Raw genomic sequence first — 20,008 nt, 5'->3', positions numbered from 1 at the left:
AAATATTATATTGTAACTGTGGTTTGCACACTGAGTTTTAAAGACTTAGTCCAAATCAAGACTAGAAAACATTAATAATTTAAAAATGAATTGTATACTGGAATGGCAATGTTTTGAATATGTTGGGTTAAATAAAATCTATCATTAAGTTAAAATTTAAAAAAGATCCTAATTCAACAACCTAACTTTAAAACTTAAGGAACTAGAAAAAGAACACACTAAACTTCAAACTAGCAGAAGGAAGGAAATAATAAATATTAGAGCAAAGATAAAAAAAGTAGAAAATTGAAAAGCAATAGAGCAAGTGGTGCTATAACAACTAGATCGTCACATACAAAAATATGAACCTAGTCACAGACCATAAACCCATCACAAAAATTATATCAAAGTGGATCATAGATCTAAATATAAAACACAAAACTATAAAACTCCTAGAAGGAGACATAGGAGAAACCCTTTTTAGATACAACACCAAAGGCACAATCCATGAAAGAAATAATGAAAACCTGGATTTCATTAAAATTAGAAACTTACGCTCTGCAAAAGACAATGTGGAGAGAGTGAGAAGATAAGCCACAAACAGGGAAAAAATATATGCAAAAGACACATCTGATAAAAGACTGTTATCCAAAATATACAACTAACTGTTAAAACTCAACAGTAAGAAAGCAATCAGCCTGACTTAAAAATAGGCCAGTGATCTTAACAGACATCTCCCCAGAGAAGATTTACAGTTTGCCAATAAGCATATCAAAAGATGCTCTACATCATATATCAGCAGGGAAACCAAAACAATGAGATATCAGTAGGCATCTTTTAAAATGGCCAAATTTGGAACACTGACAACACCAAATGCTGGCAAGGATGTGGAGCAAAAGTACTGTCATTCATTGCTGTTGAGAATGCAATATGGTACAGCTATGCTGGAAGACAGTTTGACGTTTTTTTAACAAAAATAAACATATTCTTAACCATACGGTCCAGCAATTGTGCTGCTTGGTATTTACCCAAGCAAGTTGAAAACTTATGTACACAAAAACCTGCACATGGATGATTATAGCAGATTTATTTAAAATTTTCAAAACTTGAGAACAACCAAGATGCCCTTTGTTGGGAAACGCCATATCTGGTTTCAGGAACTGTAACCCTGCCAACAGGCTGGAGGGCCCCAAGTCTGGAAATAATCAAGAGGCCTTGGAGAAACAGACTCCTGAGGAGAATTAACCCGGTCCCCTTGGCAGGGGCATAGCTCCTGCCTCTCGGCTTTGCCCTGTGATGGTCACTTGTTGATGACAAGGAAGACCCCTTGATGGAGGGGCGACCTAAGCCAGACATCGACCAATATGCGCAGCAAACAAGAAATTGGGGGACAAAAAGAAAGGGCAAAGAGGCTCGCACCTCTTGGCTTGGCTTGGATACGGCTGGAGTCCTCATTCTAGCCAAAAGCAGTCTCCTTGTCTCTTGGTGGCTCCCTCCCCGGCCTCCCCCACTGTCCCTGCCTGACTCAGGCTTGAAACAATACAGGAATCAGCCTTAAACCAGATCTGGAAGTTCCTGGGGAAATCAGGCCTAAAAGTAAATTCTTTAAAGTGTGCTTTGTTCTTCCCTCAAAATCTTTAGCCAGCTCATGCTGAGAAGGACATTTACATTATTCACAGATCCTAACCCTATACCCTTAGGCGCTCTTATGTTTACTATGCTCTCATCTTTAGTCTCTCTCCTTTACTAGTCTCCTCTGGGACCCATGTAAATCCGTGTGTTCCTGCCATTTGTTTTCTTCAAAACATCACCTATTCTCTGTGAACATTAACATACGGATGTAATGAGATAACCTGTGCATTCCTGTTAACCTAGCGGCACTGATAACCTTTTCAATAAAAGCCTTTGGACAAAGGGACTCAGGGTTTTCCCCACTAGAAGGATGTGCCACGGGGCTTCTCCAGTAAGAGGGAAGCGCCCACGTCCTCTCTCTGGCAAACATAGAAGTGTTAGCGAGGACTCATGTTTATTCCCCTCATCCGTGACAACCCCTGGATGGGCTCTGCGAAATTCAGAGCCCTGCTCCCATCTCAGCTGGCCCCCAACAGCTTCCCTCAGATTCAGGGAGCGCCGCACTCCCTGCGGAGTGCTCCATCCCCCCAACACAGTGGTTGCTGCCCGGACAGGGCGAGGGGTGACCCCAGCAGCACTCCCCTGCAGCTGCGCACCCCAACTAGCCGCTGCGCAGTGAAACAGTCCTTCAGAAGGTGAATGGATAAATAAACTATGGTACATTCAATGAAATATTATTCGGCACTAAAAAGATACGAGCCACTAAGCCTTGAAAAGATACAGAGGAAACTTAAATGCATATTACTAAGTGAAAGAAGCCAATAAGGAAAGACTAAAGACGTGTTTTTAGCTATAGGATATTCTGGAAAAGACAAAGGAAATGGATACCATAAAAAGATTAGTGATTGCCAAGATGGAGCAGTGACAGGAGGGTGGGGAGGGGGAAAGGAAGGGATGAATAGGTAGAGCACAGAGGAGTGAAAAAATGCTGTATGACATAATGGTAGATATATTTGTCAAAACTGAAGAATATGTAGCACCGAAGAGTAAACCTAGTTAAACTATATACTTTAGGTGAATACAGTGTGTTGATACAGGTTTGTCCTTGGTAACAAATGTATAGTTATTGTGAGTGATGTTGATAACTGGAAAGGCTGTGCATGTGAAGAGAGGCAGGGGGTATATGAGAGATGTCTATGTGTCTAAATTTTATGTGAACCCAAAACTCCTCATAAAAATTTTAAAATGAAGTCTTTGAAAAAAGAGAATAATTAATGAAACCAAAAGTTAGTTTTTTGAGTAGATCAACAAAACTGACAAATCTTTAACTAGATGGGCTAAGAAAATAAGACTTAAATTACCAAAATCAGAAAGGAAAGTGAGGACATTACTACCAATTCTACAGAAATAAAAAGGATTTTTAGATAGTATTATGAACAACTGTATGCCAACAAATTAGATAACCTATATGAAATGGATAACTTCCTAGAAACAGAAAACCTTCCAAGACTGAATCATGAAGAAACACAAAACCTCAATAGATATATAATTCATAAAAACATTGAACCAGTCATCAAAGATATTTAAACCAAGGAAAGCCCTGAACCTGATGGCTTCATTGGTGATTTCTACAAAACACTTACAGAATAAAAAACATAAATTGTTCTCAATGTTTTTCCACAAATTGAAAAGGAGGAAGCACTTTCTAATTCCTTCCAAAAGGCCTGCATTGCCCTGATACCAAAGCCAGACAAAGACATTACAAGGAAGGGAAACTGCAGATTAATATCCCTGACAGACGTTGGTATACAAATCCTCAACAGCATGCCAGCAAACTGAATTCAGCAGCATATTAAAAGAATTATACAACATGAACAAGTAGGATTTATTCCTGGAATGCATGAATGGTTCAACATACAAAAGTCGATCATTACCACATTAACATAATGAAGAATAAGAGTCATATCATTATCTTGATAGACATAGAAAAAGCATTTGACAAAAATCAACACCCTTTCATGATAAAAACACTCAACAAACTAGAAACAGACAGGAACTACAGTAAGATAACAAAAGCCATATATTGAAAAACTTAGAGCAAAAGTATACTCAACAGTGAATTACTGAAAGCATTTTCTCTAAGATCATAACCAAAGCAAGGATGCCTACTCTTTCCACTTCTATTCAACATCGTACTGAAGTTGTAGCCAAAGCAGGTAAACAAGAAAAAGAAATAAAAGGCATCCAAATTGGAATGGAAGGATTAAAATTATCTCTGTGCACAGATATTATGATCATATATAGAGAAAACCCTAAAGAATCCACCAAAAATCTGTTAGAACTGATAAATGAGTTCAGCAAAGGATATAAAGTTAACACAAAAATCAGTTGTATTTCTGTCAATAACAGCGAACAATCTAAAAAAGAAGTTAAAACAATTTCATTTATTGTTATATGGAAAAGAATAAAATTCTTAGGAATTAACTATGGAGGTGAAAGACTTGTACACTGAGAAGTAGAAAACTGTGATGAAAGAAAGAAGACACAAATAAATGGGAAGATGTCTCATGTTCATGGCTTAGAAGACAATCTTGTAAAGATAAGTTAGTTTTACCCAAAAAGATCTACAGATTCACTGCAATTCCCATCAAATTTCTAAAAAAGCTGTTTTGCAAAAATAGAAAAATTCATCCTAAAAGTCATATAGAATCTTTGCAGACCCAGAATAGCTAAAACAGTCTTGAAAAAGAACAAAGTCAGAGGGCTTACACTTCCTGATTTCAAACTTTCTACAAAACTGCAATGATCAAACTAGTATGGTACTGACATAAAGACAGACTTACAAAGCAATGGAAAAGAATGGAGCGCCTAGATATAAACCCTTGCATATGTGGTCAAATGATTTTCAAGAAGGCTGTCAAGTTCATTAAATGTTGACAGCCTGGTCTTTTCAACAAATGGTCCTAGGAAAACTGTATATTCACAGTTATATGTTAAAACAATAAAACCCCTTGAAGATAACATAGGGTAGAAGCTTCATGACCTTGGACTTGGCAATGATATCTTGGCTATAAAACCAAAGGCACATTTCACCAAAAAAAAAAAACAACCCCAAAAATGTATATAGATGGCCAGTAGGCGCATGAAAAGACACTCAGCATTGCTAATCATTAGAGAAATGCATATCAAAAGCACAATGCAGATATCACTGTGTATCATACCCATTAGAATGACTGCTGTCAAAAAGCAGAAAATAAAAGGTGTTGGTGAACTGGCTGGTGTGGCTCAATGGATTGAGCACCAGCTTATGAATTGAAAGGTGGTCGGTTCGATTCATGATCAGGACACATGCCTGGGTTGCGAGTCAGGTCCCCAGTTTAGGGGATGTAAGAGGCAACCAATCAATGTTTCTCTCCCACTCTTTCTCCCTTTCTCCCCCTCACTCTGAAAATAAATAAAAGTACTTCAAAAATTTAAGATAGAATTACCATATGGTCCAGCAATTTCAGTTCTGGATATATGCCCAAAAGAATTGAAAGTAGGGTCTTGAGATATTTGTACACCCAATTTCATAGCATCATTATGCACATTAGCTAAAGTGTAGAAGCAATCTATGTGCCTATCAGCAAAATAAATGGATAAACAAAATGTGGTATATACATACAATGGAATATTATTTAGTTTTAGAAAGGATGGAAATTTTGACATATGCTTTAACATGGATGAACTTTGAAGTGATTATGCTAAATGACATCAGCCAGTCTCAAAATGACAAATATGTATGATTCCAGTTATACGAAGTACCTAGAGTAGTCAAAATCACATATACAGAAAGTAGAATAGTAGTTGCCATCTGTGGGGAAGTGGAAATGGAAAATTACTGTTCAGTGGTTAAAGAGTTTTTGTTCTGTAAGATGAAGTGTTCTAGAGATGGATAATGGTAATGGTTGCTCTATAAGAATGTGCTCAATATCACTTTAAAATGGCTAAGATGATATACCCTATATTATGTGTATTTTACCAAATTAAAAAAAATGTTATTGAAAACCCCAAGGATTTTTTGTTTATGTGAATTCTATTAATTGATATTTATAATATTATAAATTAAAAATGAGAAATTTTTAAAATATATATTTTAAATTATATTAATTTTTTTTGTTCAAGTACAGTTGTCTCCATTTTCCCACCACCACTCCCCCCACCCCACCCATCCTCACCTCCCACCCTCAATCCTATCCCCCTTTGGCTTTGTCCATGGGTCCTTTATACACGTCCCTTGATGAGCCTTTCCCTGTTATCCCCCTCTTCCCTCCCCTCTGGTTACTGTCCATTTGTTCTTTGTTTCAGTGTCTCAGGTTATGTTTTGCATGCTTGATTGTTTTGTTGATTAGGTTCTGTGTGTGTGCGTGCATGTCTGTGTGTGTGTATAGTTGTTCAAGTACAGTTGTCTTCATTTTCCCATCACCACTTTCCCCCACCCAACCCTCAATCCTTCCTTCCTTTGACTTTGTCCATGGGTCCTTCATTCATTTAAAATAACAACAATAAATCATTACATGCATTTTAACATGAATAACATTTTTAATGAAAAATTACTGCCTTTTCCAAAACAAAAGCAATTTAGTAAGAAAAATGAACTTTGTTCCATTTTTGCCAAACTAATGCCTGGCTTAATAGAAGAAAGCTTCAGCATTTAATGTTATGTTACTTGGTTGAAGTATACAAAGAAAATCTGACCTCACTCATATATATTTGGAGAAATAAGAGAGTTTTAATAGACATTTCAAATAATTGGGGATTGTCTTTTTTAATACCACACAGAACCTTGCAGGTAGCTTAGGTTATTTGCAGGGTGGAAACTGAAACAATACATCTGTCTATATTGCATTTTCAAATGAATATTTTATTGATGCATGATTTATAACATCAAGTATTGTTCATTTGTAAAGTATTGATTCCCAAGCTCCTGAAGATCTTCTAAATGTCACATTTGATTACACAATGTAAAAAAGTCTCATTTGTTACTATTGCCACCAATTTTTTCACACAAGCCCTTAAGTCCCTCCTTTTCTTCACTCCTGTTGTATGTCGGCCTATTTCTACTCTCAATTCTACATAATTATTAGATATATTTGGTTTTGGTTCTGATATCATATATTATGCTTTCTTATTTAACAAAATTTTACACTATCAGCTCTATTTTCTTTGTTTTATTTATGTTTGATTCTTCCAATAATTTGGGAGGTTTAACTGGTGATATGTTTGTTAGCATGTCACATATATTGCTGGTCAGGGTTAGAAGTCTCCTAGTTTATGCTAAAAAAAGGTATCTGTTTCTCATCATCCTTATTATTGTACCTTCAGATATTTTCAAATTGAATTAGAAAGCCACCATTTTTATTTTAGCATTTTAAAACCAGCAATTCCAATATTATTATTAACTTCTTATTGCTGTGAAACTTAACATGTATGTGAAATATACACACAAAAAAGTGCATAAGACATAGTACACAGCTTTAACAAATTGTTTTAAGCAAACATCTGTGTAAACACAAGAGTGAGATCTTTGCCAACACTCCAGAACCTATCTGTTTTTGTACCCCCTTATCCTAAACATTCCTCTTCCCTAGAGAGAATCATTATCATAATTTTGTAGAAATCACTTTGTTTTTTGCTTTATAAAGTACAAATCCTTGAACAATATGGTTTAGTTTGACTTGTTTCTCGTTTCATATAAATTAAACCTTATGACATGTATATATGATTTTGTACCTGTTTCTGTTTGTTCAACATAATGTTTTAGGATTAAACATGTATGTCTGTGCACATGTATACTATTTTGCCATCTGAATAGACAACAATTTTCAAATCTATTTTATTGTTGATGAACATTTGGATTTTTTCAGATTTGGGAAATTGCAAGCAGTGCCATTGTGAACATTTTGTACATGTGTAAGCATACATTTCTTTTTTGTAAGCATACATTTCTGTAGGATATAAACCTAGGGTTGATGGTCATAGGATAGGTACATCTTCAAATTTACCATAATAGATGATGCCATGGCGATTTTCTGTCAGCTTCTTCTGCTATCTGACCTTGCCAACACATGATGTTGTTCATTTCATTTTATTTCAAGAAAAGACTTTTTTAATTTTAGCCTTTTGTAGGGGAGTGCATAGTAGTGTTTGTGGGATTCTTTGAATACTAATGTGATGGCGCTAATTTTTTTATGTACTACATATTTGGGTTTCTCCTTTTGTAAAGTACACATTCAGTTTTTCTATTGGTTGACCTTTTCTTACTGATTTTTAAGGGGAATTTTTTGGTACATTCTGTTTATAAGCCATTTGTGTGTGTGTGTCTGGTGTGTGCATGCATGCAATATATTAGCATCATAGCCTCAGGAATGCAGCACCATTTTCCCTCCTTCTCCATGAGCTATTCAGATATGTGGTGACAGACCAGGTGGGTAAGTGTGGACCACTCTGGCTTATAAAATATAGGATCTGTAACAGCCCATACTTGTACCTATCATATCCCCAAGGGACACATTTGGCTACAAGAATCATACTAAGGGGCAGGGTAGCTGTGGCCTTTGTTTTAGTAGGCTTTTGTAGTTTATTGACAGACTTCCAAGTTTAGATGCTGTTCATCAAACTGTGGTCATTTTTATAATAAGTAGTGTTGCCTGATAACATCTGAATTTCACATTGATCCTAATTCAGTGTATTTCCATGGAAATGTTGCCAAACTCCAAGGTCATTTCCTCAGTAAGAAAGGGTTTAGGTCTGTTGGTTAACCCTTTCTCCCTGGGGGGAGGGGGAAAAGTTATCTTTACAAAGTGAGTTTTCTAATTCATGAATATGGTATATTTCTCTATTTCTTTAGTTCTATTTTATTTTCTCACAATAAAGTGTTTCTTTTATAACAGTTGTGTACATTATTTGTAAATTCATCCCTTAGTACTTGATATGTTTAGGCCACTAGAAGTGGTCTTAAATTTTTAAATTTCTAGCTGGTTTTATTGGTGTATAGGAATGCAGTTGGTTTTTTATATTGTTTTTTATATCCAGCAGCCTCTTTAAATTCTCTTATTAATGCAGGTAAGTTTATCTATAGATTCTTTTGAATTTTCTATATACTTATTTTTATTATTAATAATGACAATTTTGTAATCTTGTTTCTTTTCTAATATTTATACTCATATCTTTTTCTAGCCTTAATGTAATAGCTAGGACATTACTATAATGTTAAATAAAAATGGTGATAGATTCTCGATCACAAAGGAAAAACTAAATGTTTTACCACTATAACATCTGCTGTAAGATTTTTGCAAGTTAAGGAATCTTCTATCACTACTAGTTTGCCAGGATTATTTTGTAGACTATAAATGGATCTTAAGTTTTATTAAATGCTGTTCTGCAGTTATTTAGGAGATTATATATACCTATTTTCCCTTATAATCTGTTAATACAGCAAGTTACTTTAGTAGATTTGCTAATGTTTAATCAATGTGCATTCCTGGAATAGTGCAATTCAGTTTTTAAACTGCTAGATACTATGTGCTAATATTTTCATTAAGACTTTTGTCTCTATATTCCTTGTTTCTCACTTTATAGAAATTAAATCTTATGACATATATGATTTTGTAACTGTACATGAAAACCTACCATGATCGGTTTTCCTTTAATTTTGCCTTATCCTATTGAGTTTTGGAATCAAGATTTGTTAGAATCATTAAATGAGTTGGGGAATGAGCCTATTTTTTATTATTCTCTGGAAGAATTTGTGTAACATTGGAGGCATTTCTTCCTTGAATGTTTGATGTTACTGTCAGTGAAGTCAATTAGAATTTTTTTATAGGAAGGTTTTAATTACAAATAGTTTCTTTTAAGTTTTAGAACTATCCAGATTTTGTTTCTTTTTTTAATAGTTTTCATTGTATTTTTTCCCATTACCATTTATCACCCTAATACCCTCTCCCTCCTCCACCCATCTTCCTCTCCCCTGCAATCACCACACTGTTGCCTGGATCAATGCATTCTTTTTTTTATTTTCTACTTCTTTTAGCTATACTTTTTGAGGAATTTTTTTCTTTCTGTTTTTCTTGGTCAGTCACACTAGCGGTTTTATTGATTTTTATCTTTTCAAAGAAGCAGGTTTCACCTTCTTTGGATTCTTTTTATTGTGTGCTTATTTTCTATTTCTCTGTTCTTCTCTCATCTTTAGTATTGCATTTTCTCTACTTTTGAGGGTGGTGGGGCCCATATTGCTTTTTGGGAGTCTACCAAAGTGCAGATCTACCTCTCAACTCACTGTTGGAGCCCAACCATTATAAAAGCAGCACTGAGAGCTTCACTCGCTCTCTGGTTTTTTCCAGGTCTTGGCTTAGGGATAGCTTTTGAGGTTTCTTAGGTTTTCTAAAAAATATTTTGTTTAGCTTTTTAAAAATTGTATTCCAATGGTAGTCCTGCTTTAATATAAGCAGAAGTTCCTCCCAGTATTATTTTAATTACAGCATAATCTTTCTGTTTGTCTGCTAGTCTAATTACAAAGCCAAACTTTCAGTTTTACTATGATAATAAAATGAAGCTACTCAAATAAAAACACTTTGAAAAAAGAACAGATATAAGTGTTCTTGTTCTCACCACTGCTATTGTTTTGGGCTCACCAAATGTTAAGATTTATCCAGAGTTTCCTCAACCACTTATAATAATTTGCAATAATCGTATGGCCCCCAGATCAGTGGTACAGAGACCAAAATGTCCTACGACTTTAGTAATGGTAGTGTATAATTTCATTGCTCTGGACTTAATTAGTTATAGTTCTAACTAAAAATCTAAAATCCAACAGAATGCACAAAGGGCTTTATTAACAATATTTTGCAGAGGTGTCCGCCTGAGGTCTATGGGCCGCATGCAGCTCAGTATGTCTATGAATGCAGCCCAACACAAAGTAAAGTATTGTAAATTTACTTTAAAAGTTGTAAGTTTTTTTCTGATTTTGTGTTGCAGTGTATTTAATCTGTGACCCAAGACAACTGTTCTTCCAACGTGGCCCAGAGATGCCAAAAGTTTAGACACCCTTGCTTTAGGGTTTAAATTGTTTAGATCTACTGCCTCTTGAATTAGTTTATTTAACATACACGGAGCAGTGATCTAAGCTCTGAAAAAGATAAAAAATTGACTGAGGCAATCATCAGTTGCAAGAAACTTACAGTTTCTGCTAAGGTACTGAAAGCAGATTATCTCAAAATGTGAAATGTTTTGTGAGGGCACAGGCTCTGGAGCAGGAGCACCTTGATATAGATTCTAAGTCTTTTATAGAGGAGAAAGCTGAAAATTTTGTAGTAAAAATGTCATAAGAGACACAGAGAGTCAAAGGCACATTGAAAAGGCCTTCTGACTGAGAGCTGGGAGAGATTTCATGTGGGTAATGACAGTTGAGCTTAATCTTGCTGGTAGAGTGGATTTGTAGCAGTTGTACTTGGGACAGAAGACATTCCAAGTGGAGTGACAATCTATATGATCATAGACCAAAGTTGAAGAACTGGGTGCCAGATAGGAAAATGTGGTGATTTTAGAAAATGGTGAATCATCCTAGAGATTAGATATGTTGAATAAGACTTGGAATTCAATGCTCAGAATTATTTTGACATCACTTTGTATGTTCTTGAAAGCCATTAGAGTCTTTGACCCGTGTTTTAAGAAGATCATTGCTATAACAGTAGATCGAATAAGGGAGAATTTGGAAGAAGGAAGACCAATCAGGAAGATTTTGCAGTAGCCTAGGCAAAAGAAGTTAGATTACAAAAACATTCCAACAGTAGGATAAAAATTGCCCATGAATTAACTAGCAAAGGTGATAGGTAATTGAATTCAAAGCTGATTCTGAGACAGAAGTCTAGACAATTGGGACAATAGCAGTATCATTTGCAAACATAATAAAAATGAAGCAGGTTGTAAGGAAAGAGTATAATTATGGTTTTGAACATATTGAGTTTGAATTTTATATGGCAGGAAAGACAGCCAGCTGGAAATGTCAACTTGAGATAGTTTGAACTATAAATGTATATTTGGGAATCATCTGCATGGAAGTGATAGTTAGAATCCTGGGAGTGAATCAGCTCAAAGTGTGGAGAGAGAAAACTATTTAGAGCAGTGTACCTAAAGGAATATGTGCTTATATCAGTGGAAGAAGGGGGAGACAGCAAAGAAGAAAGCAAATATCATTAGGAGCACAGAGCAGAAAAAATGAAGTTGAAATTTCTTGCAACTATTAAAATTTAGGAAGTGTTGTAACAAGTTATTTGACTTGGCTTTCTGAAAAAGATCCTGTTACTATTGTTAGTAAGAATAACTAAGTGGCCTTACTTTCTTTAATATATAATATGCTATGTTAAAAGAAATAATATATTAATATTATTTACATTAGAACACAGAACTAAGTGGAACAGTGGTCTCAAGTCCTATTTCTTCTCTACTGTCACCACTTCAAACAGGCTCTGTAATCATGAGGAAAACATTTAACTTCAGTTCTCTGTTAAACTGAGATCAGTGCAATTTCATATATGCAGTGGCTTGATTAAGAGAATTGGTAGGATCATCTAATTGAGCAGACTGATCATTGTAATCATAAAGTTATAATTACAATAGCTTTTATAAATTTCCTCTCAGTGCATAAAAAGGACAACTATAATATCTGTGCTTTACTTTCCCAATATGTTAAATATAGATTCCTTCTCATACATTTAGTCATTGCAAGAACATAAGAAGTTTTAAAAAGTTGTTCCAACATTTGAAAGTTTGGTTCTATGCTAATCGCCAGATTTTAGTTTCCTTTCTTTGGAAAACAATAAATTACAAAATCATTCAGAGCTTTTCACCAAACCCATGAATAGTTACATTGCCAAGAATTCCAAATGCCCCATTTTGCACATGGAGTATCAAGGTTATCTCATAGTTAAAGCTTTGTTTGAAATTTTTTTTTTGCTATCTTGAAGAAGTTCATGGCCTTTAAAGCTTCCAAAAGACCCTCAACTATAGGAATTCAAGTGCCTATAATGCATTTGTAGTAGTAATAATAATTGCAGTTAACATTTACTGAGTAGTTACTATGTGCTATACATTGTGCTAAGTGGTTTTTGCATGAGTTTATTCATTTAGCAGTATTTATTGAGTGCCTGCTAGGTGCCAGGAACTATTCTGGACACTTTGGTTCAGTTAATAATCAAAATAAACTAAAATCACTGTGATCATAGCCCTATTTTTTTAGTAGGCTGGACAAGTAATAAGCATTAACAATAAACATATTTTGGTAACAACCAAAATAAAGTGTATGGACCATGAGAAGATAGTAAGTACTATGGAAAAAGATAGAGCAAGGTAAGAGGGGTCAGCAATGCCTAGTTTGGGCTGGGTGGTGATGAGGTTGCATTATTATATAGGGTGGTCAGAATAGACCTAGTGGAGATGGTTGTGTTGGAATTGACAATGCAGTTATCTGGGAGGACAACATCTAGACAAATGGAACAATCTCTGCAAATGCAATAAGGTGGCACCATGTTGAGTATACAAGGAATAGCAAAGAGGTCACTATGGTTCAAAATGATTGAAGGAGAATGTGGCAATGAGCATAATGAACAGGAGGAAGGGGAAGCAAATCTTGTTATTACAGTAACACTCTAAGTACCATTATAATCCCCATTTTATTGAGTTGGCCAAAAATTCATATGTTTGTTGTTTTTTTCATAAGAGAACTTACGCAGAGAAGTAAAGCAACCTGCCACATTTACTACTAAGTCAGGAGCCAGCACTAACAAGAAACAAGCAGTTTCATCCATTTATATTTAAAGTTTCAAAATAATTTAACTTCTTATTTCTTTGTGATCCTCTGCAAAATACTAGATGAACGGTCAATAGTTCTAAAGTGAATGGTTCATTGAATAATGGCTGTACTTCAGTTTTCTTTCTGTGAAACTCACATGATCATTTTCAGGGCTTGTGATTTCATTGGTTTCTTCAATACATATGAATTCTTTTTCTTGTCACTGCAATAAGCATCTCTGTGAGATGTTTTGATACAGGGTTTTGTGTTAGGATAAATCCAAAGTTTAGTTTAGTTCTTCCAGTTTGTTCATGTTTAATCTTCTTAGAAACAAGGATTTTCATAATCATGACATGGTGCATTTTTCTTTATTTTTAAGTGCAGAAAGCCACTTAGATTGTAATATTTGTAATATTAGATTGATGACATTTGTACATTACTTATGTATGTTCTACTGATGATTAGAATGAATCAGTGTAATGATAGTTGCCGGTTCCTGGACCATGTACATCCCATCCATACTTGGAATGAAGCAGTGCTTTAATAATATAATTTGATACAGAAGAATATGTTTTTCATTTTTTAAAAATTTAATTTATTAATGTAATATTGGTTAATAGCATTATATAAATTTCTGGTGTACATTATAATTCAATGTCTGTATACTATATTGTGTGCTTACCGTCCAAAGTCTGATTTCCTTCCATTACTACATATTTGATCTCCTTTACCCAATTTGTCCTCCCCCCACCTGCTTCACTCTGGTAACCACTGTTTTGTTTTCTGTATCTGTGAGTTTGTTTTGTTTTGGTTGGTTATTTGATTTATTACTTTTTGTTTTATATTTCACATCACACAGTTTTTGTCTATTTTCCGACTGAGTTATTTCACCTAGCATAATAACTCTCAAGCTCCGTCCGTCTTGTTGCAAGTGGCAGTATTACATCTTGTTTATTCCATTGAGTGTATGCACACAAAAAATATCTTTATCCAGCCATCTGTCTATGGACATTTAGGTTGTTTCCATGCCAGGCTAAATAATTAATGCTGCAGTGAACATAAGGGTACATATATGTTTATGAATTAAGAGTTATCAGATTTTGGGGGGTATACAAGGTCTGTCCAGAGAAAGTCCAACCATTGCTAATATGATGAGAACAGTTTAAGTGACATCAGTGTAACCTGGCAGCCAAGGAGAGTGGACTGGAATGCGCATACCTGAACAATGATGGCTTCACTGTACTAGTCAGGGGGGTAGGCAGTAGACGCTATTGAGTGAGCATGTGTACTGTATGGCTGTTGTTTTCAAAATGACTAAACAAGTAGAGCAATGAATCTGCATCAAATTTTGTGTTAGGCTTGAACACTCCTCCACAGAAAGTATTCATATGATTCAGAAGGCTGCAACTATGGGCAACCCGTAACTGACAGCTTTATCACAACAGTGCACTCACTCATGCATCATGTCTCGTGCAGAGTTTTTTGGTAAAACATCAAATAACCCAGGTGACTCAGCATCCCTACAGGCCAGATTTGGTACCCTGTGACTTCAGCCTTTTCCCACAACTCAAATTGCCTTTGAAAGAGGAGATTTTACACTGTGGTTGAGATTCAGGAAAATACGACTGGGCGGCTGATGGCGATTGGGAAAACTTTGGGAGGTCCCAAGGTTCATACTTTGAAGGGGACTGAAGCATCACTGTCCTATATACAGTGTTTCTTGTGTCTTGTATCTTCTTCAAGAAATGCCTTTATTTTTTATAGTACATGGCTGGATACTTTCTGGACAGCCTCGCATACCTAGAAGAGGAATTGCTGGGTCACATAAATATTTTGATGAAAACAATCCTTTAAGTAATAGAAAATCTAAGAAAAAATGTATTTGTGCCCAGTTCATTGATTCCTTAGCTTCTCCAAAAACTACGCGCCACTCTACTTCCAAGTGGCTAGAGGGATTTGAAAGTCACATTGAAAAGTCAACACTAGGTGGACAGATGTAATAGTTTGTTTTTATATCTGTTAGATTGATAGTGAAGAGAGCTGTTATTTATTCTAAAGTAAATATTTTACTATATTGGGAATTCCATTTTACCTATTTCATGTTGAGTAGAATTAATCACATTTGTTGATTTTTATGATGTGAATTTTTCAGGATTGACTTTTTATAGGAGATCATTTAAAACACTTTCTAGATTCATGGTCTTTTACATAGTTCATTAATCTGACAGTTAATAAAAAGTAAGAAATTACATCCTTGATGTTTGTTAGTAGTTTTCCCACAAGAGTAAGTGAAAGCATAAATCATAATTATAAAGGATTGATTATTTTAATTGTTTAGCACTAATATGCTTTTGTCGAGTGGGGGCATCATTGGTCTTTCTTAAATAAGCTGTGTGTCAAGAATGGTTTGCTTGTTAAACTTAAATGATATTAGGGATAAATAATTATTCTCCTTTCACTTTATTTTAGAGGGCCTCTCTTTTGTGTCTGTAGCCAACACTTAACTGATATCAAGATTTAAATTCCAGAAACATTTAGTATTTTTCTAAGTTTTTAATTATATCAGCCTCTATAGTTGTCATCACAAATGTGGTTGTTATTCAATAAAAGAAAATAACATGGTTTCAAGAATAATAAAACTTTAGGGTAAAAATCTTATTTTGTAGTCTTAGTGTTGTTGTCACCATTCATGTTTTAAGCATATCAACAAAGGGAAAACCAATTATATCATTAATATTTAAAATGCATACAAACACACACTCCTAAGTGATAATTATATCTTGAGGAAATCCAAATTACAGACTGTTGTGTGCTGTTGCTACCAACACCTGGGTGTTGCTAATAACTCAAAATTTGTTTTGCCATCATTAAATTTATGAGAAGTTATGTTTGATTATGATTTTTGTTGTGCTATCTGAATTCCATATGATTATTAAATTTTCATCTCTCCATTACTTATAATTTGTGCTGTTAGACTTCCAAATACATTATTCTTTAATTAGTCAAAAAAGGAACTATATTTGTACATGATTGTGTGTAGGCAAATTTTTTTAGGGTGTGAGAGTTAGATATTTAGCCTGAAAATATTAAAGTACTTTAATACAGTGTTTCCACCAATATAGCCTTTCCTTTTGTATAAGTTTAAAATCTTGCATATCTACATCTTTGTCAGGTGAATGCCATAGGCTAAAACTGAGGATAATAACTTATAATTCATGTCTTTTTCTTGGAGGTTAAAGTTGTCTTGAATTGACAGTTTTGAAGGACCTAAACTGACATCAAAAGGTTCAAATGATCTATTCAGTTGGCCAAAAAGTTTGGTTTTTTCTGTAAGATGGCTGTAGTAGTGCTTAGTTGTTTTTAACATCATTTGAAACAATTTTGTGAGACTGTATTGTAGCAGGCGTCATATCAGCGTGCATTAAAAAAATAACATAAAAATTGGTGAATTTTTGTGTGGATGTTTTAATATTAAAGATGGAAGAGTATATGCAACATTTTCAGCATGTTATGATTTATTATTTCAATAAGGGTAAAAACAAAACTGAAATGCAAAAAAAAAAATTTGTGCAGTGTATGGAGAAGGTGCTATGACTGACTGTGTCAAAAGTCGTTTGTACAGTTTTGTACTGGAGATTTCTCATTGGACAGTCTCATTGCTCCACAGTCAGAACAGTTGAAGTTGATTATAATCAAATTAATGCATAAATTGAAAACAACATTATACCATGTGAGAGATAGTAAAAATGTCCAAATTAATGAAATTATTGGTGAAAATGAAAAATGTGTCTTTTATTTTCCGGAAGAACCTACACAGACTTTTTGGCCAACCCAATAGAAAAGTCAATTAATGTTAATTTTCATCTTCTGTTAGGTTATTTTAATGTTTTCCCCTTTTCCTTTTTTGTAGCCAAGTCCTATTCCAAGTCCTGTTTTGGGGCGAAAGCCAAATGCTAGTCAGTCATTGCTTGCATGGTGCAAAGAAGTTACAAAAAACTATCGGGGCGTGAAAATCACCAATTTTACTACATCTTGGAGAAATGGTTTATCTTTTTGTGCAATATTACACCACTTTAGACCAGATTTAATGTAAGTAAATTTTTTCCATTCCCTATAAATATTTTGTAAATAAAAGGCAGCTTTTAGAATAATAAAATAATTTTTAACATGTCCTGATATACTTGACTTTGTATTTCTTTTTTTATTACCTGCACTTCTTCTTTCTGAAAGAAATACATGCCATAAAGAAAATTTCTTTCTTCTCGATACCTAAAAATAGTCTTATCTGTTTTTTAAAAAATTATTTTTCTTCTTAATCTCAAAGAGCTGACTTCAAATATTATGAAAATTGGGTGAGTGTTAAAATTAGATGACAAAAGTAAGCCTGTAGCTCTTTGTACATTGACAAGAGATTACCTCATGGTAAATTTGGTTGTCAAAGCCAGTGTCAGATCCCATGCCTTAACTTCTCTTTTAGATGGAAAGCTTCAGGCAATGAAACATATTTGTTCTTTCTTTCTCTTTTCTTTCTTTCTCCTTCCTTTCTTTTCTTTCCTTCCTTCCTTCCTTTTTTCCTTCCTTCCTTCCTTCCTTCCTTCCTTCCTTCCTTCCTTCCTTCCTTCCTTCCTTCCTTCCTTCTTTCTTTTCCTTTCTTCCTTTCTTTGCCTTCCTTCCCTTCTTCCTTTCTTCCTTTCCTTCCCTCCCTTCCCGTCCCTTCCCTTCCTTCCCTTCTTTTATTTCCTTCCCCTCCCTCTGCTCCCTCCCCTCCTTCCTTCCTTCCTTCCTTCCTGCCTGCCTGCCTTCCTGCCTGCCTGCCTTCCTTCCTTCCTTCCTTCCTTCCTTCCCTCCCTCCCTCCCTCCCTTCCTCACTTCTTTCTTTCCTTAATTTTCCACACTGTTACATTAGTTGATCAAATTTCTGTGAAATGCTAGGTATTATTCAGTGTCAATTTCTTAGATTCAGTTTGTTTTAAAAACAGCTGTTTTATACAGTACTGTATTACCCTACTGTGCCATTTTCTCCTTTAGTGACTACAAGTCTCTGAATCCTCAAGATATTAAAGAGAACAACAAAAAGGTAAGAATTGCCAAGAAAAAAATACATAGTTTAAATTTTGGCTTCTCTCTAGGCTTTTATTAATTTGGAGGAAGTGAGGTGGTTTTGTGAGGTTATAACTGCAACTCACAGAAGATAGTCCACTTCCTGCAGTTCAAGTAGGATGCATGATTTTTTCTAGTTTGTCATGGCCTTTAAAGATCACAAGTGCCATTCTGGCTGGCATCAGATTATACTATGTGTACAAACTTCATTAACTGTGAAATATTTGTTAAGACATATTGCTTTTATTCAGAATTTAGCTTTTAAAAAGTGCACCCAAAGCTATTGTGTCATAAACTATTACGAGTTTAGAAAAAACCTGTTGGGAAAGGATGCGGGCAGGAACCTAAAGCCAAGAGAAAATGCCTGTGATGCTAGAAGCAAAAAGATATGAACATTGGTTTCTTTTTTCCACATGATTAATTAATACACTGAGGTCAGAGCTTCCCAATCAATGTGTGAGGGATATTGATTCTTACAGCCTTTGAGGTAGCTGTGCAAGGGCTGAGTTGCTAGAGCCCCCTGGGGCCAGCTGACTGTGGCAGCAGGTTGACTTAACTACTTACGCCAACGTATAGTATAGTTTTACAATGTTCTGGGTGCACCATGGCATGAAAAAAGAGGGAAGCACCTAACTCAACACATAATAGTACCCAATTAATGTTGTTGTTTGGGATCTTTTTTTTGTACTGAATTGAATTCTTCAACTGATAAGTTAATGAAGTGTTTTTTCTTAGAACAGGAGTTCTTGATGAATAGAATTCAGGGTGTCCTTGTACATGGCTAGGGAAAAAATATTTTTCTCAATTCTTTAACTGAAATTTAGCATTTCCTTCCATTGTAAACTTGGGCAACAATCTACTTTAGTATCAGCCATGAGAGACTTTGTCACCTTTAGAATCTTAGATATTTTCATGTTCCTTTACAACTGTAAATATCTATAAATACCTTTTAAGCTTATTGCTTCTTCAAAATTACAGTAGTTAATGCATTCATAAAACACATATATTACTCTTCTCAAACTGAGTTATGCTAATATTTTCATAGTTTTATTTTTTAAATATAATTGGTTTTTTTGTAATCCTATGTATTTTATACATGTAAAACATTATTCTGAGAAAGAGTTCATTGCCAAAAGGATTCATGGGATAAAGTGGTTAATAACCTCTAGTCTAGACTAAAGTTTTTAATCTAGTTTAAATTAGATAATTAAAACCACCAGTAATAAAAAGGCTATAAAGGGGACCTTGACAGAAGTTCAATTAACAAATGAGAATTTAAATCAAGATAAGTTTTTTACATTTATTGCTCTCTAAAATCAAAAATTTGTATTACCATTATAAAGGTCTTACTTCTTTGCAAATTTATGATGTTGGCCCTAGGGAAATACATTTTAAACCTGTTCATTTTTTAATTGAAATATGCTACCCCCAAAAACGGCAATCTTAAAAAAATCAACATAGCCCTGGCTGGGGTAGCTCAGTTGGTTAGAGCATCATCCCGAAACACCAAGGTTGCAGGTTCCATCTCTA

At 34.7% G+C, this 20,008-nt stretch overlaps 1 protein-coding gene across 6 annotated transcripts in view; it reads left to right on the top strand.

Annotated features, from left to right (window-relative positions):
- The window catches only part of EHBP1 (EH domain binding protein 1), a 359,207-nt gene that overhangs the window by 236,340 nt on the left and 102,859 nt on the right, over nt 1–20,008 (top strand). For all 6 annotated transcript variants that reach the window (XM_054586913.1, XM_054586912.1, XM_054586910.1 and 3 more), the window contains 2 exons: nt 17,289–17,467; nt 18,407–18,455. In XM_054586913.1, coding sequence (XP_054442888.1) covers nt 17,289–17,467; nt 18,407–18,455 — 228 coding nt within the window. The remainder of the gene's footprint in view (nt 1–17,288; nt 17,468–18,406; nt 18,456–20,008) is intronic.

This window comes from Pteronotus mesoamericanus, unplaced genomic scaffold, assembly GCF_021234165.1.
Source record: "Pteronotus mesoamericanus isolate MK-2021 breed Mesoamerican mustached bat unplaced genomic scaffold, CSHL_Meso_final contig_98, whole genome shotgun sequence".
Lineage (NCBI taxonomy): Eukaryota > Metazoa > Chordata > Mammalia > Chiroptera > Mormoopidae > Pteronotus > Pteronotus mesoamericanus.
This window is presented reverse-complemented; position numbering and strand designations above follow the sequence as displayed.